This window comes from Pogoniulus pusillus, chromosome 10 (genome assembly GCF_015220805.1).
Source record: "Pogoniulus pusillus isolate bPogPus1 chromosome 10, bPogPus1.pri, whole genome shotgun sequence".
NCBI classification, from domain to species: Eukaryota; Metazoa; Chordata; class Aves; order Piciformes; family Lybiidae; genus Pogoniulus; species Pogoniulus pusillus.
In genome coordinates this window covers 36475752-36498166 of record NC_087273.1, presented here as the reverse complement: position 1 = coordinate 36498166, position 22415 = coordinate 36475752, and the positions used below count along the sequence as shown (strand labels likewise).

The 22415-nt window shown below is 44.2% G+C and overlaps 1 protein-coding gene across 2 annotated transcripts in view; it reads left to right on the top strand.

Annotated features, from left to right (window-relative positions):
• The first annotated feature begins 3707 nt into the window (after positions 1-3707).
• PTPN2 (protein tyrosine phosphatase non-receptor type 2) overlaps positions 3708-22415 on the top strand; it is a 35842-nt gene continuing 17134 nt past the window's right edge. For both annotated transcript variants that reach the window (XM_064150266.1, XM_064150265.1), the window contains exons 1-5: positions 3708-3871; positions 7254-7344; positions 16151-16251; positions 17150-17248; positions 18407-18544. In XM_064150266.1, the coding sequence (XP_064006336.1) occupies positions 3803-3871; positions 7254-7344; positions 16151-16251; positions 17150-17248; positions 18407-18544 (498 nt within the window). In that variant the 5' untranslated portion in view covers positions 3708-3802. The remainder of the gene's footprint in view (positions 3872-7253; positions 7345-16150; positions 16252-17149; positions 17249-18406; positions 18545-22415) is intronic.

Here is a 22415-nt window from a genome sequence, read left to right as displayed (position 1 = left end):
AGTTATTCCTCCTCTAAGCCAGCTGCAAATCACAATTAATAAACACTCTGCTTAGCTTTCCATGATCTGTCTCTGGGCACTGACTTGCATTACAGATTCTAAACATAGCTGCTACCATAAACCTTCCTCTCCTAATAACACATTCACATTGCTTTCCCAAGACAAACCATGTCCCCAGATATCACTATCAACGACAAGCACAAGCTCCTTATATGCATCACAGCTGCTGATCAGAAGAGCAGGATATACGTTCCTACCAGAACCACCGCTTCTCCAAACACACTAGTGTGTCAATGGCCTGCTTAGCTGATACACATGGGATGCTCCTTAGCTGATAGAGCTGCCCTTGGACTCAAGCATGACATCTTCTCACACTCCATGGGCAGTGACCTCCAAGTCTTTCCTGGCCTTTGCACTGGAGTGAAGTAGCATGTCTGTAACTGCCTGTTCTCTGACCCGACAGGACGGTGACTGGGCCTCCTTTAGCTGAGATCTGTGTCATGCACATCACAGGAGGGGGAAAAAAGACTTCAAGAACAAATGGCTACACATCCAGATCAGTCATATCCAAAGAAAAGCCTACTGAAGACTAAAATCAATGAGGAAGCTGTGTAATTTAATTTCTTTATTAACATTCATTGTTTGGGAGACTGTTTCTGGGTATCTATTTACTTTCTTGCACCCAGATGGAGCAAGATCAGTTTTCCCAAGTTAGAAAGACTTCCTGCTCATTGAAACCTGAATTAAGAGAAAGATGTTTTAAATTAAAAAGAATCAATACCTTGAAGATGGACATTTAGATTCTTCTCTGCACTCCTGAATCATAAACTTAATTGACAAATGTTGTCTTTGATACTTACATCATAACAAGGCACGTGGCACACTGAGTAACACCTGAAGAACTACACATAGGTTTTGTCCCTTGGTCTTGCAGGCAGAAAAATCCTGATTTCAAAGTTTGAACCCAAAGTTCAAGAAAAATATTATGCAACATTTCCTTGAGTTACCTGGAGAAACAAGCTACAAACTGCATACAGCCCCAGCAGCTGTGCTTCAGAGGGGAACCACACAGCCACTGCTGTACAAGATACCAGCTTTCACTGCAGTCTTGAGGGAGCACATCAATGTGGAGAACAGAAATCTGATTTGGAGCACTCTCCTGCACTGCAGCTCACAGACAGGCCAGAAATTCACCAGCCAATGACAGGTATTTAGTCAAAGCCAGAAATCTGTTCAAAAAATATTTGCTTTATGTGTAACCACACATTCACTTCTCAGGTTGCACCAAGTGACTCTCATTGCTGTTGTCTAGCTATAGAACAGCACAACGGAGGGGAGCATGAGCTCAAGCTCACCTGGCACCGAGACCACCTTTCTTCAGCATGCAGCTGCCAGCATTTAGGTGCTACACAGGTAATGCTCATGCTATGCATTGTCCTAAGCTGCCTGTGCCGCTGTGGCTGTCACGCTGTGCTGCTTTAATGGTGGCCATCAGCTTATACATGGAGCTGCATCAGCACACTGCTGGGAGGGAGCGCTTCTCTCTGTCAGTCTTTCTTCCTCATGTCACATGTCTAAAGGTGTTCTTAAACATTACCTGAGCTCCAACCCTGTGCCACAGCCTCAGGGCTTCCATGACCATGTGCATAGAATCATAGAATGGTTTGGATTGAAAGAGACCTTTAAAGGTCATCTAGGTGCATTAAGCATGCACCTCTTCAGCCAGGTCAGGTGGCTCAGAGTCCCATGAATCCTGATCTTGAATGTTTCCAGGGATGGGGCTTCTACCACGACTTTGTGCAACCTGTTCAGTTGGCAGTACAGCCACAGGAAGGACTGTACAATTGGCTATCCTGAGAGCTGTAAATGCCAAATGCCACGCTCGGTGGTCTGGTGACAGAGCACTCTAAGGGGCCTGAGGTAGTCCGGTAGAACCCACTCACCACGCCACAAGCAACAAACAGCACGACCCGAAGCTGCAGAGCGGGGCTATCCGCCAGGGGGCGCCAGAGCAGGGCGGGACCACCAGGGTGAGTGCGAGGGGGAATGGGGCCAAGCGTCTGCGGGTGGGGGTCCGAGGGGAGCGGCTGGGGCATGGCGCGGAGGCCAGGCCTTTCGGCGGTGGGGTAAAAACGTCCGCCGGGCACCCTTCCAGTTCTTTAGGGGGCGTATTGGACAGAGGGCGAACACCCTGCAGGGTGAAGGAGGCACAGGGTACAAGGACCCTACAGAGAAGGTGGGGTGTAACTCTTTAATCTCTTCCCCGTTGTGGTACTCATTGACACTGTGCGCTGTTAAGTTTGCCCTACATTTACCATCAGCCTGCACTGTGGTGTGAAGCGTAGCTTGCCTCCAGGCACCTCTCCATGATGCTAAGCAGATGCTGTCATCCCCGTAATTCGTACAATGCGGCCAGGACTCAACCCGAGGTGACGTTTGGGTTTACTGAGTGTTTCTGAAGCTGTTGACCAAGGAGCGGTGGCAGAGAGCTACTGCGTTGTGCCTCGCTGCACTTCTGCTTTTTGGACAGCCAAGTCTCACCAGGATTTGCCTGTCTGACATATTTACATTTATGTACTTCTGCTTTTTAAAATGAGCAGCTGAGTCACAGAATGGTTTGCTTCGTAAGGGACCTTAAAGATCATCTAGTTCTAACTGCCCCTGCCGTGGGCAGGAGCACCCTCCATTAGACCAGGTTGTTCAAGGCCTTGTCCAGCCTGGCCCTTGGAACACGTTCAGGGAGTGGGCACTGACAACCTCCCCAGGCAACCTGTTCCAGTGGCTCACCACCCTCACTCTGAACAATTTCTTCCTAATATCCATTCTAAGTCTACCCTGTTCCCGTTTAAATCCGTTTGTCCTTTTCCTGTTATCTCAAGCCCTTGTATAAAGTCCCTCTCCAGCGTTCTAATAGGCCCCCTTCAGGTAATGAAAGGCAAAGAGGCTGTCACCTGGCTTAACCGGGCCACGGGATCACCGGCAGGAAGCCCTCATCTCTTCACTGGTCTCTGCTCACGTTTTCACTTGCCCTCCTTCCAATACTGGGTTCAGTTTGGGGCCCCTCACTTATGAAACAGCCTGTGAGGTTTTGGAGCAGATCCAGAGACTGGCCATGGAGCTGGTGAAGGGTCTGGAGAGCAGGTATTATGAGAGGCGTCCGAGGCAAGCAGGGTTGGTGGAAGAAGGCTGAGGGCAGACTTCCTTGCCCTCTACAATTGCCTGAGAGGAGGTTGTAGCAAGATATGGGTCAGTCTTCTCCAAGTCACAAGGATAGGACAAGGGGAAATGGCCTCATGTTGTAGCAGGAGAGGTTTAGGTTGGATATTAGAAGAAACTTCTTCAATAAAAGGGTTCTCAGACACTGGAACAGGTTCCTCAGTTGAATCCTCATGCCTGAAGGTGTTTAAAATACACAGAGATGTGGTGCTGAGGGGCACGGTTTAACACCAGCCTTGGGCTCGATGATCCTGATGGGCTTTTCCAGCCGAAAGGAGCCTATGACACCAACAGCTCGTTACCTGCTGTGCGTTCGAAGCCGTGCGTCGCTCGGCTAAGGCGCCGCAGCCCCTGCGGCCCGGTTACCTGAGGGCAGCCTCCCGGCCCATGACGTGCCCGCGGTGCTTCCCGCCTCTCTGCAGGCGTGGCTGGGCAGCGCTGGGAGGGCGTGGGCTAGCCCCGCGCATGCGCCCGGCGGCGGCGGCAGCGGGACCCGTTGCGAGCGTATGAGCGCACTCGCGGCTCCCGTGTGGTCGGGAGCTCGCCGGCCTCCGGACAGGCTCAAGCTTTGGCCTCGGCCACCGCCATGTCCGCCATCATCGAGCGGGAGTTCCAGGAGATTGATGCCACTAACGACTGGCAAGCGCGCTATCTGGTGAGTAAAGAGGAGTCGCTCCGGCGTTTGCCCGGCCAGGAGGGACGACTCGGAGAGGGCGGTGAGCCGGCGGCGTGCATTGCCGCTCTGTCCCTACCGCGGCCGGCCTGTGCCGCCTCGGCGGGGAGCGGAAGTGGCTGGGCCGGGGCTGGTTTTCAGGTGCAGGCACGGCGAAACTGCGGCCGAGGCGCTGCGCATGCTCCCGGGCAGGCGGAGGCGGCCGGTTCGCCCCGGCAGCGGCGCGGCGCGCACGCGTGGTGCGGCGGGCTGGGCTCCTGCGCCTGCGCGCCGCCCGGCGGAGGCTGCCGGCGGCGGACCGTGCATGCGCCGAGCTGGCCGCGCTCAGCCGGCTGCTGGCGGCCGTGCGCGGGGCGCTCAAGTGAAGCCGCGCTGCTCTGCCGCTCCTTAGGCGCTCCCGCACCCGGCCTCGGCACTCGGCGCTTGCCGCTGCCCTCGGCGCCGCTGCAGCAGGCCCGCGCAGTTGTCCTTAGGGCAGCAGCCTACCGCCCCCGTTTTCTCTAGGAACAGCGAGATTGCTGTCTTCTGACAATAGCCTTTGAGCCCATTGGTGCCGCGGTTCTTGCACTTCGTGTATAAGCTCATCATACCAGAGCAGTTGTTTGAGCAGTTACCTGTCTGCAGTGTTCTTCAGACAGAGAGAAACAGCCCAAAATGCACGTTCTCTCTCTGACTCGTTCTTGCTTTGTGCCTTTCGAATACACAATCTCTAGATGTGTAGACCTGATTTAGTTGAAGATCTCCCTGCTCACTGTAGGAAGGTTGGACTAGATGACCTTTAAAGGTCCAGCCCAAAACATTCTCTGTGTTATCCAACTGTGGCTTGGATTTAACAGGGAACAGCAGAAATAAACTCTGCTGGGATAATGAAATAAAACTTTAAGGGGAATATTCTGTAAGTGGCATTTTTGGTAGGCTAGGGAAATGCACACACATGTTATATATATATATATATGTATATATATATATGTGTATATATATATGGTATCTCCAGACTGAACAAATTAGCTTCCCCAACGCCTTTTAATAGTATCTAGTTGTTCTTGGTGAAGAAAACCTTCTCCAGTGTCTGAAATAGGCTCCAAGACAGATGGAGATGGATTTTGTTTTGTTTTAATAAAAGGCATGGAGTGACAGGACAGGGGGTAATGGCTTCAAACTGGAAGAAGCTAGATTTAGATTAGACATTAGGAAGAAGTTTGTTGCCATGAGAGTGGTGAGGCAATGGAACAGGTTGCCCAGAGACATGGAGGCTTCAAGCCTGTAAGTTTTGAAAGCCAGGTTGGATGGGGCCTTGAACTGCCTGGTCCCTGCCTGTGACACAGGGAGATGGAAGCAAATGATCTTTAAGGTCACTTTCAACCCAAACTGGTTTATGAACTGAAGAGAAAATTACATATTAAGCTCTTCTGAGCATTGTATGCAGACTTCCTAGTTTTATTATAGCTACTCTGTAAGATGCTTTTTAATAAAGATTTTGGTGTTAGATTTGTGATTTGCAAAAAACTCAGGCTTTTTTCACAGTGCTTATGGCATTTGTTTTGCATTATAAGGAGAATTTTATCTTAAAAAGATAAAATAGACAGGGCTGAGTAGAATAAGAAACACATACTTGACTTGAGAAGTGTAAGCTTCTCTGAAGGACACATTGATTATTGTGTTTATTCTTCTTGCTGAGATGAATTTTGTGTCTTTGCCTTTCAGTTCCATTAATTTCCCAAGACTTGTGGTAAAGTCCTGTGAAGCTTGGAATATTTATGCTGTCTCCCAGAGCTCCTATCCAGTTTGAATTGATGACTGAATAAATAAATAAATAATTTGGGACTTTTTTTCTTTCTTCCAGTGCAAGTTTTTCTTGTGCCTTAAGTTATATTTGGCACCTGGTTTGTTTCTTCATTTGATGGCTGGATCATATGTGGGTTAACTGATTATAGGAATAATTAGGTTGATTAGCAAGCCTGCCCCACCTCCATCACTGCAGGAGTGCTTCTGGATGTTGTAGTGTTTCTTGACCAAATACCAGGTCTGTTTCTGTGCACAGAGGATGCTTTTCAAAACAAACTACGTTGCATCTTGTAACAAAACTTGCATTTCATGGGAACTTTGTAGTGAATGCCTGCCAGATGCATTTATTCAACATGCATATGGTTGCTTCTAGAGCTTGTAAGCCATATAAACTAGAGAAGGCAAGTTCCATTGTGCTGTATCAAGATAAGCCCCCCAAGTTGTCTAATAAATCAAGGGGTTTTATACAAATGTGTAGAACCTTGTTGCTTGACAGTTGCTACCCCACGTTGTGGTTTAGGATCTTCACAGGTTGGCACTGCCCTGAAGTAATGTCACAAAGCAGATGCCTGAAAGTGGAGCTACCCTATGTGTGTTAGATTTCCACTTAAATCCTCCATGGCTGTGCTCACTGCCTTGGAGTGTATAGAGTATTTATGAAGTTTGAAAAGACAAAATATGGTGGAAGCATAGGGAAGGTCAGAGAATGCTTACTTGTAAATGCTCTTTGGGATGTAGTGCTCGCATGTAGCAGCAGCATCTGAAAACAAAAGGAGAATTTGGATAAAAATAATGTTAATTCTTTTGTTTTGCACCTTCTGAGGTGGCATCATCATGGAGAAGTAAAGGTTCAGTTCATTGAAGGCTGCTCATCAATAGCACTTCAGTTGTATTTTCAGTTGTCTACATGAAGAAATCTCTGTATCTTGGGGAAGATGTAGAAAAATACACTGGCAGGGGAAAAAATAAACAAAACTGAACATTGAGAGTATGTGATCAGAATGCTCTTAAAACAGTGTGTAAATGTTTTGATCATCTGCACATGGAAGATATTCAAAGGTTTCTGTTAGTGCAGAACTTTGATTTCACATTGTTTGTCAGTCTAGAATTGTGCCTCCCATTTGGGTCACGTTTAACTACAGCTATACAGCTTGTGCCATCAAATCACCAAGAATAATCTTGTGGCTGTTAACAGCAGCCATAAAATCATGAAATAGTTCAGTTACCTCTGTGGGGATTTGCGCTGCTAGTTGGCGTAAAGGAGCAGTTCTACCTATCTGAGTCTGTTATTACTGTGGCAGATAACATAAACTTGAAGCATAGTAAATAGCTGGGGTTTTTCCCCTTTATTGCTGCCATATCAGTTGCTTAGCAACTTATCAGTTGCTTACTAACTTAGGTGAGTGAGAGACACATTTTCTGAGTGAAAATAAAACTTAGGCGCAGTAAAGGTTGGCTTTAAAATGTTAATTATTAATAAACTGGACAGTCTTACAGTGAGATGTGTAGAACACTAACCTGAATGAACTTAGCTGGCTGAAAATAAATTCTTGTTGGCTTTTCTTTTTGTCTTCCAAAGGAAATTCGACATAAATCCAGTGACTATCCTCACAGAGTTGCAAAATACCCAGAAAACAGAAATCGGAACAGATACAGAGATGTTAGTCCCTGTGAGTATCTTTTTTGGGTGATGATTGCAGTAAACTTTGTAGACTTTTAACTGAGTTGATGAAATCTGGGTGTAAGTTATGCTTGTTGTAGACGGAGTGTTTTGTTTATTTCTGTAGGTGTGTACCCTATGATAAATGTGGGTTTTTGTAACACATGCAAATGGTGTGTGAGCAGATGGGAGAAAAGTCTTGACTGTGCTGCGTGGTGAATGAGAGATGTTTGCATAGTTATTAGTATATAGGTGAAAGTTTGTGAGCTGCAGAGTATTATTTTAAAGACTTTTTTTTTTTCATAAGGAAATTACTTTATCTGTCATAAAAACACCCTCAACATCTGCTGAGCACAGAAGTTAATGATCCTTGACTAACATAAACAGTTTGCCTTTGGGCTGGGTGACTGCACAAGTATAAGATTTGTGGATAAATGCCACTTGATTTCTGCTGTTGCTTGAAAAAATTCTTGAGATGTCATTTTTCTTCTATTTGTAGAAAGATTTGCATGAAGTTTCCTTTCATTTTCCCAATGCAAGTAGATAAGGCATGGAGTGCTTTGTATTTTACTACCTGCCATAAAGTGATATTTTTGACATAATGACTTACATCCCCCATGAAGGCAGATTTTTTTTACCCTTTTTTTTTTGCTACTGGGTTGCTGTGGACTTTTTTCAACACCATTTACTTCAGAAGTAGTCATCAAAAATGTTTTTACAGAGGTGTTAGTGGAATATTATCAATATGGAGTTACAGCTGGGGAAAGCCATCAGAAATCAATTTCAACAGGGCTAGAAAAAAAAGATTATTACAAACTGGTGAGATTGGATCAGGCTAAATGTTTGTCTGCTCTTTAGTATGAAGTTTCCCAGAGCACCAGAAGCTCATAAACACCACCTTGTTACTGGACCTAGAATTTTTGAAGGGTTGCTGGTGTACTGGGGCTTTGTGTTTGAGAGCCCACTCTGCATACCTATTGTAGGTTTTGGAGAAGTGCAGGACTCCTTGTTTCCAACTGAAAGTTGTGGTAACAGCATGTGCATAGCACTTCTCAAAATGCCATGGAAAAGGTCTTAGGTTGAGTCATGCTGGTCACAAGCTGTGCTGCTGTCAGAACTTGTCCATGGTAGCCTAAGATAAAGGAAAGGTCTTACCCAAAGAGATCTAGCTTGGCTTAATTCTGAATCGTAGTGCTGTGCTCTGATGAAGCTGAGCTTCCATGTTCAACCCACAGCCTGTGTCTGTGTGGCGTTCCCCAGTGTGGTCTGTGTGAGTGGTACAGCTCTGGCGAGGATACCTCACATTAGCCAAGGCTTACTAACTTCTGCTCTGTGCTTGGCAAGGGGAAATAGGCCTCTGCTGGACCTTCATTGGGCTGTGCAGAGCTATTTGTGTGTCTCAGGTTTACTGTCCTGTTACAGCACAGCTATAGCATCTTACTGGTGGTAAAGTAGATCATGTTTTATTCACTTTCTATTTCATATCTAAATTGGGATGAGAGATGTAAGGAGAGAAGTTAGGAAATTGGATTTGAACCACTAAGACCCAGATTCTATTCCTGGATCTAATATCTTGTGCAGAAGCTATATTTGTGCATTTACTGCGGCTTCCATCTGTGGATTTAATTTTTTAGGCACTGCTGCAGGGAGAAGGGCAACTTTCCTTCAGTGTATTTGTGGGGTTTCTTTCTTTGTAAAATGTAGAAGACTGTTTCTCAAATTAAGAAAAAAAATAAAGACCAAAATTGTGAAAAAGACCAAATTGTGAAAAAAAACCCAACCAAAACTCAAGACATTGTGTTAAGTACCATCTAATAATGGTTGCCACAGTAGCATATGGAGATATGCTTTGTATTCATCTCCTGTAGTTGTTTTGGAGCTCACAATGTTCCTTAACCATCACATGCCTTTTACAATGGTGAAGAGCACCATCCACTTAGTCATAGCAAAGCTTGCCTGCAAACTGCTTGTTTAGCCAGGAGGAAATTAGTTGTGTGGTTGTATTAATCCCTGGACTCTGTGAAAGAGCAGAAAGGCATAGAATAATAGAATCAACCAGGTTGGAAGAGACCTCCAAGATCATCCAGTCCAACCTAGCACCCAGCCCTATCCAATCAACTAGACCATGGCACTAAGTGCCTCATCCAGGCTTTTCTTGAAGACCCCCAGGGACGGTGCCTCCACCACCTCCCTGGGCAGCCCATTCCAATGGCAAATCACTCTCTCTGTGAAGAACTTCTTCCTAATATCCAGCCTATACCTACCCTGGCACAACTTGAGACTGTGTCCCCTTGTTCTATTGCTGGTTGCCTAGTCCTGAAGTTGTAGCTGGGCTCAGGAGAGGGTTGGAGTCATTACATGCTAGTCGATGTGAAGTGTAACATGAAGGCTGAGCTAAGATGGTGAACTTAAGAGGCATGCCTTGGGTTTTTGGCATTTATGGAATAAAGAAGGTTTGAACTGGGTGAGCAAGACAGCCTGCAGAACTGGGCACTAAGCAAGGCTGAATGAGAAAAACAGCAAAACATTGTTTGAACCAATTCCTGCTGAATTTTATATCCATGTATTTTCAAATAACTTGTAATTGTTTGTGTAACAAGAGTGAGAGTTGAAAGAAGGACACCTGGAAGGGAACATATGGTAGAAAACATCCCAAGACACCAGCACCTAAATTTCTAAGTTGCTGGGGTGATGCCCAGTGACAGCAAAAGGGACAACAGCCACTAGCTTAGAACACAGGAAGTTCCACCTAAATCTAAGGAAAAACTTCTTTGCTTTGAGGGTGAAAGAGCACTGGAACAGGCTGCTCAGAAAGGTTGTAGAGCCTCCTTTGCTGGAGAGATTTCAAGCCCACCTGGGTGGAGTGATCTTGGTCATCCTGCTGTGGATCACTTTGCTTTAGCAGAGGGCTTGGACTAGATGGTCCCCAGAAATCTCTTCCAGCCTCTATCAGTCTGTGGTTCTGTGTGCAGACTGGTCACTATGGGAGACACATCTAATCACCCAAGAGTCTGACAGACTCTTAACGTCTTGGTCCTTCACTTCGCACATGTGCTGCTCTTTGACAGTGTTTAAATGGAAAACAGTCTTTGATAATAGTGCTAATAATCTCAGATGGTCAAAGGCCTTCAGAGGTACACTTTTAATCTAGCTACTCAAACATACTGCAAGACATAACTTGATGAAAATGTTTTACATCTCCATAGCAGTGAAAAAATGATTTGTTTATCTAGACAGTGGCCAAGCCACTCTGAAACCTGAGCTGCTGTGTTGGCAAGAAGAAATGCAAAGATGATTCTGTCTTATGGAAAAGGCGTCAATTACAAGTGCAGGGAAGAGATGCTTTGGGTTGGTTTGCCCCATTTCAACCATCATACAGTTACAATGAAATCCATTTTTTGTTCATTCCATACATTTTGAAGTCAAAGCTGATTCCTCTCAGCTGGGAAGGGCAAATAGTCGTTGCCCACTGCACATTGTCTCCAGTTTCATAAATGTTTTTGTTAGTGTCCAGTTTTGTTGGCTCAAGAGCTGTGGTGTGTGTGTATATAAGTTTGGTTGGGTAAAAGCCCTCCAGAGTCTTTGGCCAGCCAAAAAAAATAGTAGTTTGGTATTAGTCTAGCATAGGGGGAGGAATATTTTGACTATGCAGTGCTATAGAAACAGGAAGTTAATCTGAAATAGGTTTGGTTTGACAGCCAGTCATTTCCTGACAGATGAAACCATTTCTCAGAAAACATTAAGAGAGGAAAATAACTTGAGAGGTTATTATATGTTATTGATGATTTGAATGAAACTCCAAGATTTCTGTTACTGCTTTCCTTCTAAATCTTGCACCTACTTGATATCAGAGGATTATGTCCCAGATTGACCATAAACACTTTTAGAGATCTGTCTACTGTGCTCCCAGATTTAGAGGCAAAAAGGAAATGCCCTTGGCAAAATTGGCAGAGTTTTGATTTTTCCCCATTTGCTTTTGGAGGGTAGTTGGGAGCTTACAGTTTCCACTGTAATATGGTGTGTAGCCCAATAGCTCAATAATTTTGCCTGCTGCTTCTGTTTCCTCTTGTGATTTTCTCTCTTCTTGTGGCCTTTGGTGTATTTTGTGTTGGACCTTTTCAACTACTGGGTTATGGAGTCTATACCAGGGAGAGGGGAAGATGGAGAGTGTTGTGCTTTACAGGGAACAGCGTTGGAGCTGACGTGGATGGTTTTGCAGACAGTGCTGATTAATGACCATTGCAGAAATGTTCCCTTTCTGTCCTGCATTTTGAGTGTGTGTTCTGAGAACAGGGAGATGTTCTGTCCAAAGTAAGCCTACTGCACTTCTTGCTGTCTGTATTAGAAGCTGACATCGATCATTTCTATGATGTTATCTAATGGTTCTCTAAAACGTCTTGTTACCAGAAATATAAACTGCTTTTAGAGATCCTTCTTTCGTTGGACTTGAGGAAGAGGAGAATTTTACAGCATGTACTGACCTAAACTTTATTGCATCTTCAGGGTTTTTTTCACAGTCCTGCTTGAGAGTGTGAGGATCCTTTGCAGCATTTATGTATTTCAGTGCAAACAGCTTTCACTGACAAGTTCCCCTATGGTTGATATGACATTCATGGTGTACAGCCAGTGACAGGGTGGGGAAATGTCACTTTGCCTTTCCTTGGCCTTAGGCTACCTCTGAAGCTTGAGCTGTGAGTCTGTTGACAGAGTATTGTAATTTGAATAATTTAGCAGCTCGACCGAGATTAGTGAACTGAAGGGGATCTGCTGGGAGGCGGGAAAGGGTCAGGCCAGGTCACTGGCATGGCTTATGGCTACATGTTTTATTTATGACTTTCTTTAATCCACTAAGTAGCATATCACCCTCCTTTGTTGTTAACAGCTCTGTGTCTGGGGAGCCTGAGACATCTGTTGGATAGAAAAATTTAAGTTCTGCAACTGTTTCACTTCTAGAAACTGTTGTCTGCAAATAAAAACCTTTCCTTAACCAACTGCAAGAAGTGGGTGATGTAAAGTGCCAAACCTTACGCGTCTCAGTTGGAGCTCATATGTCATTTTCTTTTTAGCAGGGAGTGGGCAAATGGATGTGTAATGGGAAATCTTGACCTTATTTGAGACAGGAGGAGTGTTGTCAGTGATATCAGTGGGACAGGGCTTCGCTTGAAGTGGGTAGTAAGAGTTTGCTTATCTCAGATGGGGTCCTTCTGGGAGGAGTTTTCTTAGTGCAGGAGCCAGAATGAGAAACATTTTTCAGGGTTCCACTTCCTTTTTGGGCTGCTTAGTTGTTTGAAATAGGGAAATTGGCACTCAGAAAGCGAGTACTATACATTAGCTGTTGAGGGCATGGCAACATTTCAGATAAGACTTTAGGATGAGATTTTAAGATAGGTTTTATCATTCATATAAATCTCAAGTACTTCGTAACTGGAAATGGTTTACCTACGGGAGATGTGTTACAGCTGACTCGCTGTCAAAAGTTGGCTTGCTTCATTTAATTCAGAAGAGCAAGCCAGGACTTGAATGAGGTTTCTAGGTCACTGTGTCCTTTAGGAACATTTTCCCTTGAAAGAAAGGAAATCAATATGTTCGAGTGGCCTGCTTTGTCCTGTGGAGTGTGTGCCAGTGCCTTTCTGGGATCAACTCTGGTTTAGTCGGGTCGGTGGAGGGAGGCTGAGAATCGGTTGTTAAAGGGCTTCTAGGAAAAGAAAGAAACCAGTGAAATTTTATTTGTCATGTTTACGAAGCAGAATTTATGAGAAGGAAAAAATGAGGCTGAAAACGTGTGTAAGGATGACAGTAGGAAACCTCCTGAGGGCCCTGGCAGTTGTCTGCTGCTTGGCTGCACTGCAGCAGCTGCCGCTGGGTGATTAAACTGTTAACAGCCCAGGCTGACGTCACCTTTCCGAGAACACCAGCACCGGTATGTGTGATTTACTATAACAAGAGCTTAAGTTTTTCCTGTTGGCAAATGGCATGTAATATTTACAAAGGTCTTGGTTTCTCTCCAGTAGAAACATTTCAGATAGAGTGATACACGAAAGGAAAGAGTAACGCTTTCCTATCCAGGCAAAAGAGCACAGGGAGAGAAACTGGACTGTAAAACGCACATCTGTCCTCATTTTGCTGTGTCTCGGCTTGATAAGGTTCTGTTCTTCATGCAGATGTGTAAGGAATTGTTTCAAGACTCCTCAAAGTCAAGGAGGCATTGCCTTACAGCTGGAATGTTAGTGAAAACAGATTAAACCAGTAACTTTCTCATCCTTGTCTATTAAAAATAGGTTTGCAGCATATTTCTGTTTTCTGCACGCTTAGAGGTGGCTGCATGTAAAAGCTAGCAGCTAAAGGAGGCAGAGTAATGACCCCAGATCTTCAGAAAAACAGACAGAAAAAGCCAGGTACTGCGGATTTATTTCCTTGAATTCAACAAGGTCCTCTTTGATAGTGGCCTGTAGATAAAGGAGGGTGTCAGAGCAGCTCAAATGCACTTTTCTCAGGTCTCCAAACAAGTGGAAAGTGTTAATAAAATCATAGGAGCAGCTTCTAAAACAAGGGCCCAAGTCAGTAACTATTTTTTGATTCCCATCAGCTTCTTGGCTTTCTGGGGTCATATTAATGGACTTCTTGGATAAGCCTTGTGCTGTACAGACTGGCTGTGATACAGGGACTTAATCTCATTAATGTAGTACTTGGGGGATGCTCATGCCAAAACTCAGGGATTCTGTGCATTTCCCAAGGGGGTTGTCAGAAGGAACTTAGCCTTTTGGTGCAGGGATAGGAGAGGGAGAAGTGGGCTGACATTTTCACAGCAGCTGTGCCAGCAGTCTGCACCCAAAATGGGTTCTGTGGGTTGAACCAGATGGACATAGGTTAAAAACTCTCAGTTCTGACACTTTATGAAGTCTTTTCCAGAAATGTGCTGAAGTCTCTTAATGTCATTTTAGTTTGCTGCTGTTGATTTATTCTCCTCGTAAAAAGTTTGTCTAGGCTGTTGGGCTTCAAGGGCCTTGCAGTCACTTGCATCTCATTTCCTGGCAGGCAGTTGTGTACCAATTTTAAGCAAAAAATGCTGTTTATTTAATACAATTCTAATGCATGACTGAGGGATTACTTACTGTGAACAAGTCTGATTACCTAAATGTCCTCCACAGAGTGAAAAATCAGATACTGGAAGGTTCTAGGAACAGACATAGTGAGTGGCTGATAATTATTCTTGTATTTGAGTTAGAACTTTAAATAGTCTCTTGCTTGCCTGTTCCCTAAAGCAGCAGGGCTAGCAGGTTGAGGGAGAGGATTCTCCCTATCTGTTGTTCTCTAGTGAGATGCCACCTGGAGTACTCTGTCCAGCTCTGGAGACTAAACACAAGAAGGACAGGATACTGAGAGCCATGAAGGTGATCGGGGGCTGGAGCACCTCTTTGATGAGGACAGGCTGATGAAGTTGGAGTTGTTTATCCTGGAGAAGAGAAAGGGTCTAGGGAGACCTTAGAGCAGCCTTGCACAACTTAAAGGGACCTACACGACAGCTGAAGAGGGACAGGATGAGGGATAATGGCTCCATCCTGGAAGAAGCTTGATTTAGATGAGGTAAGGAAGAAATTCTTCCTCACGAGGGTGGTGAAGCACTGGAACAGGTTGCCCAGGCAAGTTGTGGAGGCTGCGGGCTTGAAAGTGTTCAGAGCCAGGTTGGATGGGGCCTTGAGCAACCTGTTCTAGTAGGAGGTGTCCCTGCCTATGGCAGTGGGGTGGTAACTAGATGATCTTTAAGGTCCCTTCCAACCCAAACCGTTGTGTGATTCTGTGATAAATAAGTGAATCCTCTGTCTTGGGTGTATAATTGTAAGAGATCAAAGTTTGGTTTGAAATATTGCAGTTAGATACTGTTTTTCTTTAGGATGTGTGACTTTATGATTCTGCCCCTTCACTAAAAATCTTGGGGTTCTGAACTGAAAGGAAACCATGCAATGATGTGATCTGTTGTGACTGAAAGGAAATCATGCAGTGATGTGATCTGTTGTGACAGGGTAGGGTGCTGCCTGGGCTGTGTTGTGGTGCTGCTGTATTAGAATCATAGAATCAGTCAGGGTTGGAAGGAACCACAAGGATCATCTAGTTCCAAACACCCTGGCATGGGCAGGGATACCCTACCCTAGAGCAGGCTGCACACAGCCTCATCCAGCCTGGCCTTATACACCTCCAGGTGTGGGGCCTCAATCACCTCCCTGGGCAACCCATTCCAGGCTCTCACCACTCTCATGCTGAAAAGCTTCCTCCTCACATCCAGTCTCAATCTCCCCACCTCCAGCTTTGCTCCATTCCCCCTAGTCCTGTCACTCCCTGAGAGCCTAAAAAGTCCCTCCCCAGCTTTTTTGTATGCCCCCTTCAGATACAGGAAGGCCACAAGAAGGTCACCTGGGAGCCTCCTCTTCTCCAGACTGAGCAGCCCCATTTTTTTCAGTCTGCCCTCATAGCAGAGCTGCTCCAGCCCTCTGAGCATCCTCTTGGCCCTTCTCTGGATGTGCTTCAGAGAAGGCAATTGTTGAGGGACCCTGTGAGCACCTTTCAGCATGTGTGGTGTATGGCTGATTTAAGAGAACTGGATGTTCCAGTTGTCTGAGCAGCTTCTGTTAAAAGCTGCTTGCAATTATTCTGGTGGAATTCAGAGGGGAGAAGGAGGCAGTTAGCCAAGTGAAATGAGCCTCACCTGTGTTTGGCCGTTTGGTGAGTACTGCAGAGTTTCTTTTCAATGGCTTGTCAGAGCTCAGCTTGTCTGTTAGAGATGTGTGCATCCTTCATTCTTGATTTTCTTTGCATTTTAGATGATCATAGTCGTGTAAAGCTGCAGAACACAGAGAATGACTATATCAATGCCAGTCTAGTGGTCATAGAAGAAGCCCAGAGATACTACATTTTAACCCAGGTGAGTAGTACTAGTTACTAGATGGTTATGGAGATTGAAAAGCTGGGGGAGGGGCGTATGTATGGTTGTATTTTGTATCTGAATGACCTCTGTGGACTATACTAATTGGTCTCTGAATTATACACTGGTGCCCAGTGACAGGACAAGGAATAGCAGGTACAAACTGGAACACAGGAGGGTCCAACTTAACATGAGGAGAAACTTCTTTAGTGTGAGGGTGCTGGAGCACTAGAACAAGCTGCCCAGTGAAGCTGTTGAATCTCCTCTGGAGACTTAAAAATCCCACCTAGATGTGTTCCTGTGTGGCCCCTGCCATAGCTGATCCTGCTTTGATGATCTCTAGAGGTCCCTTCCAACCCCTAACAACATTCTGTGATCTGTATCTCCTCCTAACTGCCTGTTTGATCTAGTTGTGAACGCATTCTTTTATAAGCAAAAGATGACAGGAATTAAGTGTTCTGAGTTGTTTACTGCATATAAAACTTTTAAAGTATTTCTTGCTCTCCGGTTCTTTTGGCAACAGGTTGCAACAATATCTTCTACTCTGTATTTCATCCTGTACCTTCTGAGCATGCCTGCAGTAGATTTTCTTCTTGGGCGTCTTTGTTGGTGCCCAAACTGGAACATCCTTGCCCTGAGTTCTTACTGTTTTGTTGGTTGTTTGTTCATTAAACAAAACCAAGCAAAGAACTCCCATATTTTTAAGTAGTAGAATGATCCAGAATGATGCAGTGTGTTTTTTTTTCCTTGCCTTTCACTTCTCTCATGCTGTTAAGAGTTTGTTTAAACTTTTCAGGAGAAGACATTTTCCTGTTTCACACAGGGAGCTGTTATCTCTGCTCAAACACTGCTTTGCCTACGCATTCTTACACCCTTCTTGTTGTTGTTCACTACACAGGGTCCACTACCTAATACATGTTGTCATTTTTGGCTAATGGTATGGCAGCAGCAAACCAAAGCAGTTGTGATGCTGAACAGAATTGTCGAGAAAGACTCGGTAAGTATAGCAAAGTTAGCCACATCATTTTAGTGCACTTGGAAGATATGTGATTGCTCTGTTAAAAGAACTAACAGATGTTCTTACTGGTGTGCAGCATAACCTGTGCTTAATGTAACATTCAAGTGATGGAGCCAAGGTATGAATGTCAGTTGGGTGAGAACAGCAGCTAATAAATATACATCTGGAAAAGGGAAAGGAATAACCTGAGAGAGAGGAGTATAGAAACAGAAGTAATGATGGAGTAGAAGCAGTGTAAGATGCTGTAGACCAAAATGGAAAGTGGGAAACCAAATTGTCTTCTAATTTATTTTCAGAGTATTTCTTCTAAATATATAGCAGTATATATGCTATAGAGTGATATTAACTGCTTGTAGCAATGGCAACAAGCTGCTGCCCAGCAACTATCAAACTTCCCCAGATGGTTTTGGTTCTTTAACATCTGGTGGGTTAGGTGCAGAATGCAGGACTCTTCTGGTGTGATATAGGTCTTGTCATGTGCCTAAAGCCACTGTGAATTTTAGTTTGAAATGCACATCATCTGAGGTTTAAGGTTTTTCTTCAGAAGAGATTTGTTTGCACAAAATACTTGCCTAGTTCATTGATAAGTCACTTAATTTGTTACACAGTTTTTCTGCAGAAAGTTTGAGTGCAGGGCAAGAGGTATAAAGGACTCAGGACAGTTTTGCATTGCTTTTGGTAGTTCATTCTTGTGTTTCACTAGAATCTACCAGCTTTCTGGAATCCTTGGGAAAACTGGATGTGTCACAGCAGCTGTGCTGTGTGTGTGTGTGCATTATCAGAAACAGAGGAGGGAAATGTTGAAATAGCTGAGTAAAGGTCTTTGTTCACTGCAGAGAAGTAGAAGGGGGAGAGGAAGAAGGGTTGAGCTGTATCTCAAAACTCACCAGCCCTATGATAAAGTGGAAGCACAAACCGATAAAGCTGGAAACTTAATGGTCACTGAAACAGTTGTAGTGACTTGCCTGTAAACATGATGGACTTTGAGACTTCCTTATACTTGGACTAGGTACTTAAGAGTCTTTGTATCCAATCTGTTGTATCAAATAACAGGGTCTCAGATTCTGCTTATGCAAAGCCCAAGATACCAGGATGCTTAATCAGGTTTTGTTGCTGTTTTTTATTGAACTAACTTAGGTGAAGTGTGCACAGTACTGGCCAACAAAAGAAGAAGAAGTTATGACCTTCAGTGAAACAGGTTTCCGTGTGAAGCTAGTATCTGAAGACATCAAATCCTATTACACAGTACATCTACTGCAATTAGAAAATATCAATGTAAGTCTTTCTCAGCCTCTTTCCTCTTCCTGGCCTTAAGTATGTGATGAAAAGTGTTCAGCATATTGTCACTGTGGGTTTGGTTGAGCTTTTCCCCTGAAAATTGTAATGTATTTTGCTTCTGATGATGTTAAAGTGGCATAGTAGCGAGGGAGTTAGACCTAAATTAATCTCTGTGTTGAATGAGATAACAGCTTCAGCGTTCTCATACTCACATTCTTCACTTGGCAGTGCTTTGAGGTGCTGAATTGCAACTGATGGCAGTGGTGATTCTGAGAGGAGCTGTAAGAAATACCCTAAAAGGAGAAACTTAGGAGCTGAAAGTTGTGATTTCTTTTGAATATAAGAAATCAGACTCAGTAGTTACTGTTTTTATTATGTGGGAGTTTTGTTTGCTTGTTTGGGATTTCTGTTATTTTTGTTGCTGGCGTTGGCAGTTTGTTGTTTGGGGTTTTTTATTGCTTCTTTTTTTCTTTTAATGGAACTTCAGTTTTCCATATAATGTAACTCCAGCTAGCTTAAGTTGTTTTGGGGGGAGGAGTGATTACAACCTGTAGATGGTATTAGGAAGAAGTTCTTCACAGAGAGAGTGATTTCCCATTGGAATGGGCTGCCCAGGGAGGTGGTGGAGGCACCGTCCCTGGGGGTCTTCAAGAAAAGCCTGGATGAGGCACTTAGTGCCATGGTCTAGTTGATTGGTTAGGGCTGGGTGCTAGGTTGGACTGGATGATCTTGGAGGTCTCTTCCAACCTGGTTGATTCTATGATTCTATGGGTAACTTTATCTCCTCTTGCTTACACCTCCCCTTCTGCTCCTTAAGATCCTTTTAAAAATGAAGCACTGTGACAATTTCATCAAGTGAGTATCAACAAAATAAAAATGATTCTGGCCTGAGCTTAGGGTGGAATTTGATGTTTCTGTTTCAGAGCTGAGCATAGGAATGAGGAATTTGTCTTGTAAGATATTTTGCCTCCCTATAAACTTGGCCTTACATTAATTGCAAGTGCTGCTATGGCCAAGTTTTATTGAAGGCTGCTTTGGCAGTGGATTTGGGAAAAGCAAGATTGAAGATGTGCCTTTACATGTTGTTTTCTACAACTGAAGATTGATATATTTAGTCAAAACTACTTGAATTTACAATAGGAGATCAACATGGTAAACCTTGCAGTGTTGTTCCTTGGCCTATTCAGTGTAAGAAGAGATTTATCAAATTCTGTCCTATTGACCTGAAGAATTTGTTTAGTTATTTGTTTACTGAAAGCAAAGGCAAGGAAAAGAGGAGTAGTACTTGCAAGCTAATGCCTGAGAAAGGGAAACTTTCCTCAGCAGTTTAAGTACTGAAAAGGCTTCTTTGTGTAATTACCTGGCTGACATTGGCCCCTGATCATAAACTTCCTGTGTTCAAAGGTTCATTTTTCATGATATGTGTTTGTTTGGATGTGACATTAGCTGGAACCAACACAGTGTGTATTTTACTCCCTATTATATTCCCTACCTGAAGGGCAGTTGTGGAGAGGCTGCTGCTGGTCGCTTCTCACAGGTAATTGGAGACAGAACAAGGGGGAATGGCCTCAAGCTGAGATTGGGGAGATTTAGATTGGACATTAGGAAAAAGTTTTCCACAGAGAGAGTGGTCAGGCACTGGAATGAGCTGCCCAGGGAGGTGTTGGAGTCACCCACCCTGGATGTGTTTAAGGGTCATTTGGATGTGGTGTTTAAGGATGTGGTTCAAGGTGAATCTTCTAGAGTAGGGTTCTAGGTTGGACTTGGTGATCCTGAAGGGCTTTGCCAACCTGGATGTTTCTGTGATAGCCTTCTGAGTTGGAGCTGTGGAGCACTTGAATGTCTGGGTTTGCTTTGCAAGCCCATCAGAACTGCACAGAGCTTCTTGTATGTCACCTAAACCAGTTTCACAAATACTTAGCAAACTTGCTGTATTGTAGTTTTAGTTTAATGCCTCTCCACTCTTTTAAGGCTCCCTGTTCATTTGCTCCAAAGAATATTTGTTATATAAGCCAGTTGCAAGAACCAGACCATAGTTGGGTAGTCAAACAGAAAACATAGATTATAGACTAACACTGTGAATGTAAAGAAGAAGAATTTCATAACTACAGCAAAAAACTTGTGGGAACTGAGTATTCACAGCTGAGCTCACATTTCAAGCCACTCTGTTTATACAACTTACTCTGGAGAGGGTTTTGGTGGGGGCAGAGTAGTAAGACATTTACCCACTTGACGCCTAGAATATAGGATGACTCACAAAAGAAATATACTCTGAATTCCAGAAATACTTTAGGAATGTCAGTATATTCCCTTGAAAACAGAGAGAATTAGAGTTGCCTTTATCACACAACCACTCTGAACTCCAGTAAATTAGTGTTACTGCAACAAATCTGTGCAATGCATAAGCAGAAAACCTCTGTGTAAAGTGCTTGTTTAATGCTGTTATCCATCTGAATTTGATTGGGTTTGGTGGTGCTGATTTGGTTTGGTTAGTTTAAAAATCAGCTAGAAGTACAGGTGGGGTTTGGAGTGAACAGTGTCTTGTTTTGAGGCTTAAAAGGCCTTTGGCAGTTTGATTTGTTTCTGTCTGTTGTAAGCAAACATTTGTTTGTGCTGTTTGGGCTTTGTAGTCTGGTAAAGCTTTGAAAGGAGGTGATATTTATTCCTATCTTTCCAAAAGTTTGGACTATACTCCAAAGGTGCTTTGTCTTCCTGGTCATTGATGCAGAATTCCCTTTTTTCATAGAATCAACCAGGTTGGAAGAGACCTCCAAGATCATCCAGTCCAACCTAGCACCCAGCCCTAGCCAGTCAACCAGACCATGGCATTAAGTGCCTCAGTCAGGCTTTGCTTTAACACTTCCAGGGATGGTGACGCCACCACCTCCCTGAGCAGCCCATTCCAATGCCAATCACTCTCTCTGTGAAGAACTTCCTCCTAACATCCAGCCTATACTTCCCCTGGCACAATTTGAGATTGTGTCACCTTGTTCTGTTGCTGATTGCTTGGGGGAAGAGACCAACCCCCACCTGGCCACAACCTCCCTTCAGGTAGTTGTAGACAGCAATGAGGTCAAGCCTGAGCCTCCACTTCTCCAGATTAAACAACCCCAGCTCCCTCAGCCTCTCCTCACAGGGTTTGTGTTTCAGGCCTTTCACCACCTTTGACACCCTTCTCTGGACATGTTCCAGCACCTCAACATCTCTCTTGAATTGAGGAGGCCAGAACTGGACACAGTACTCAAGGTGTGGCCTGACCAGTGCTGAGTACAGGGGAAGAATGACCTCCCTCGTCCTACTGGCCACACTGTTCTGATACAGGCCAGGATGCAGTTGGCTCTCTTGGTCACTGCTGGCTCATGTTCAGTCTACTATCTACCAGTACCCCCAGGTCCCTTTCTTTCTGGCTGCTCTTTAGCCACTCTGTTCCCAAACTCTGTCCTGACCTAGGCTCTGATTTACAACATAGAAATGAAGCTGCCTTTCCACTGTGCACACAAACTGGTGTCAGTTGTCAGCTCTCAGGAAAATTTACCACTACTTTCTGCTGTAGTTGCTCAGGTTTAGAACTCTCCTTGGGGAAAGACTGACTGTGAAGGCTTCTCCAAACTCTTGCCTCTGTTGGAAAAGATGGCTAGAAGGGAAATAGTGTAAAATAACCTTATTGGATAGGGTTGCTATGTTTTGTGATTAGTATTATGGGAGAGTTAGTAGATATCGAGAGCTGTCTTCTGGAAATATCATTATTTTTTAATGCATATATTCATATTATTATTCTTTTATATATATATTTATATCTGCTAATTTTAGCTTTCCTTGTCATGGGTATAAGTACTGGCATTCAGAGAAAGAAAACTTTTGTTTTCAG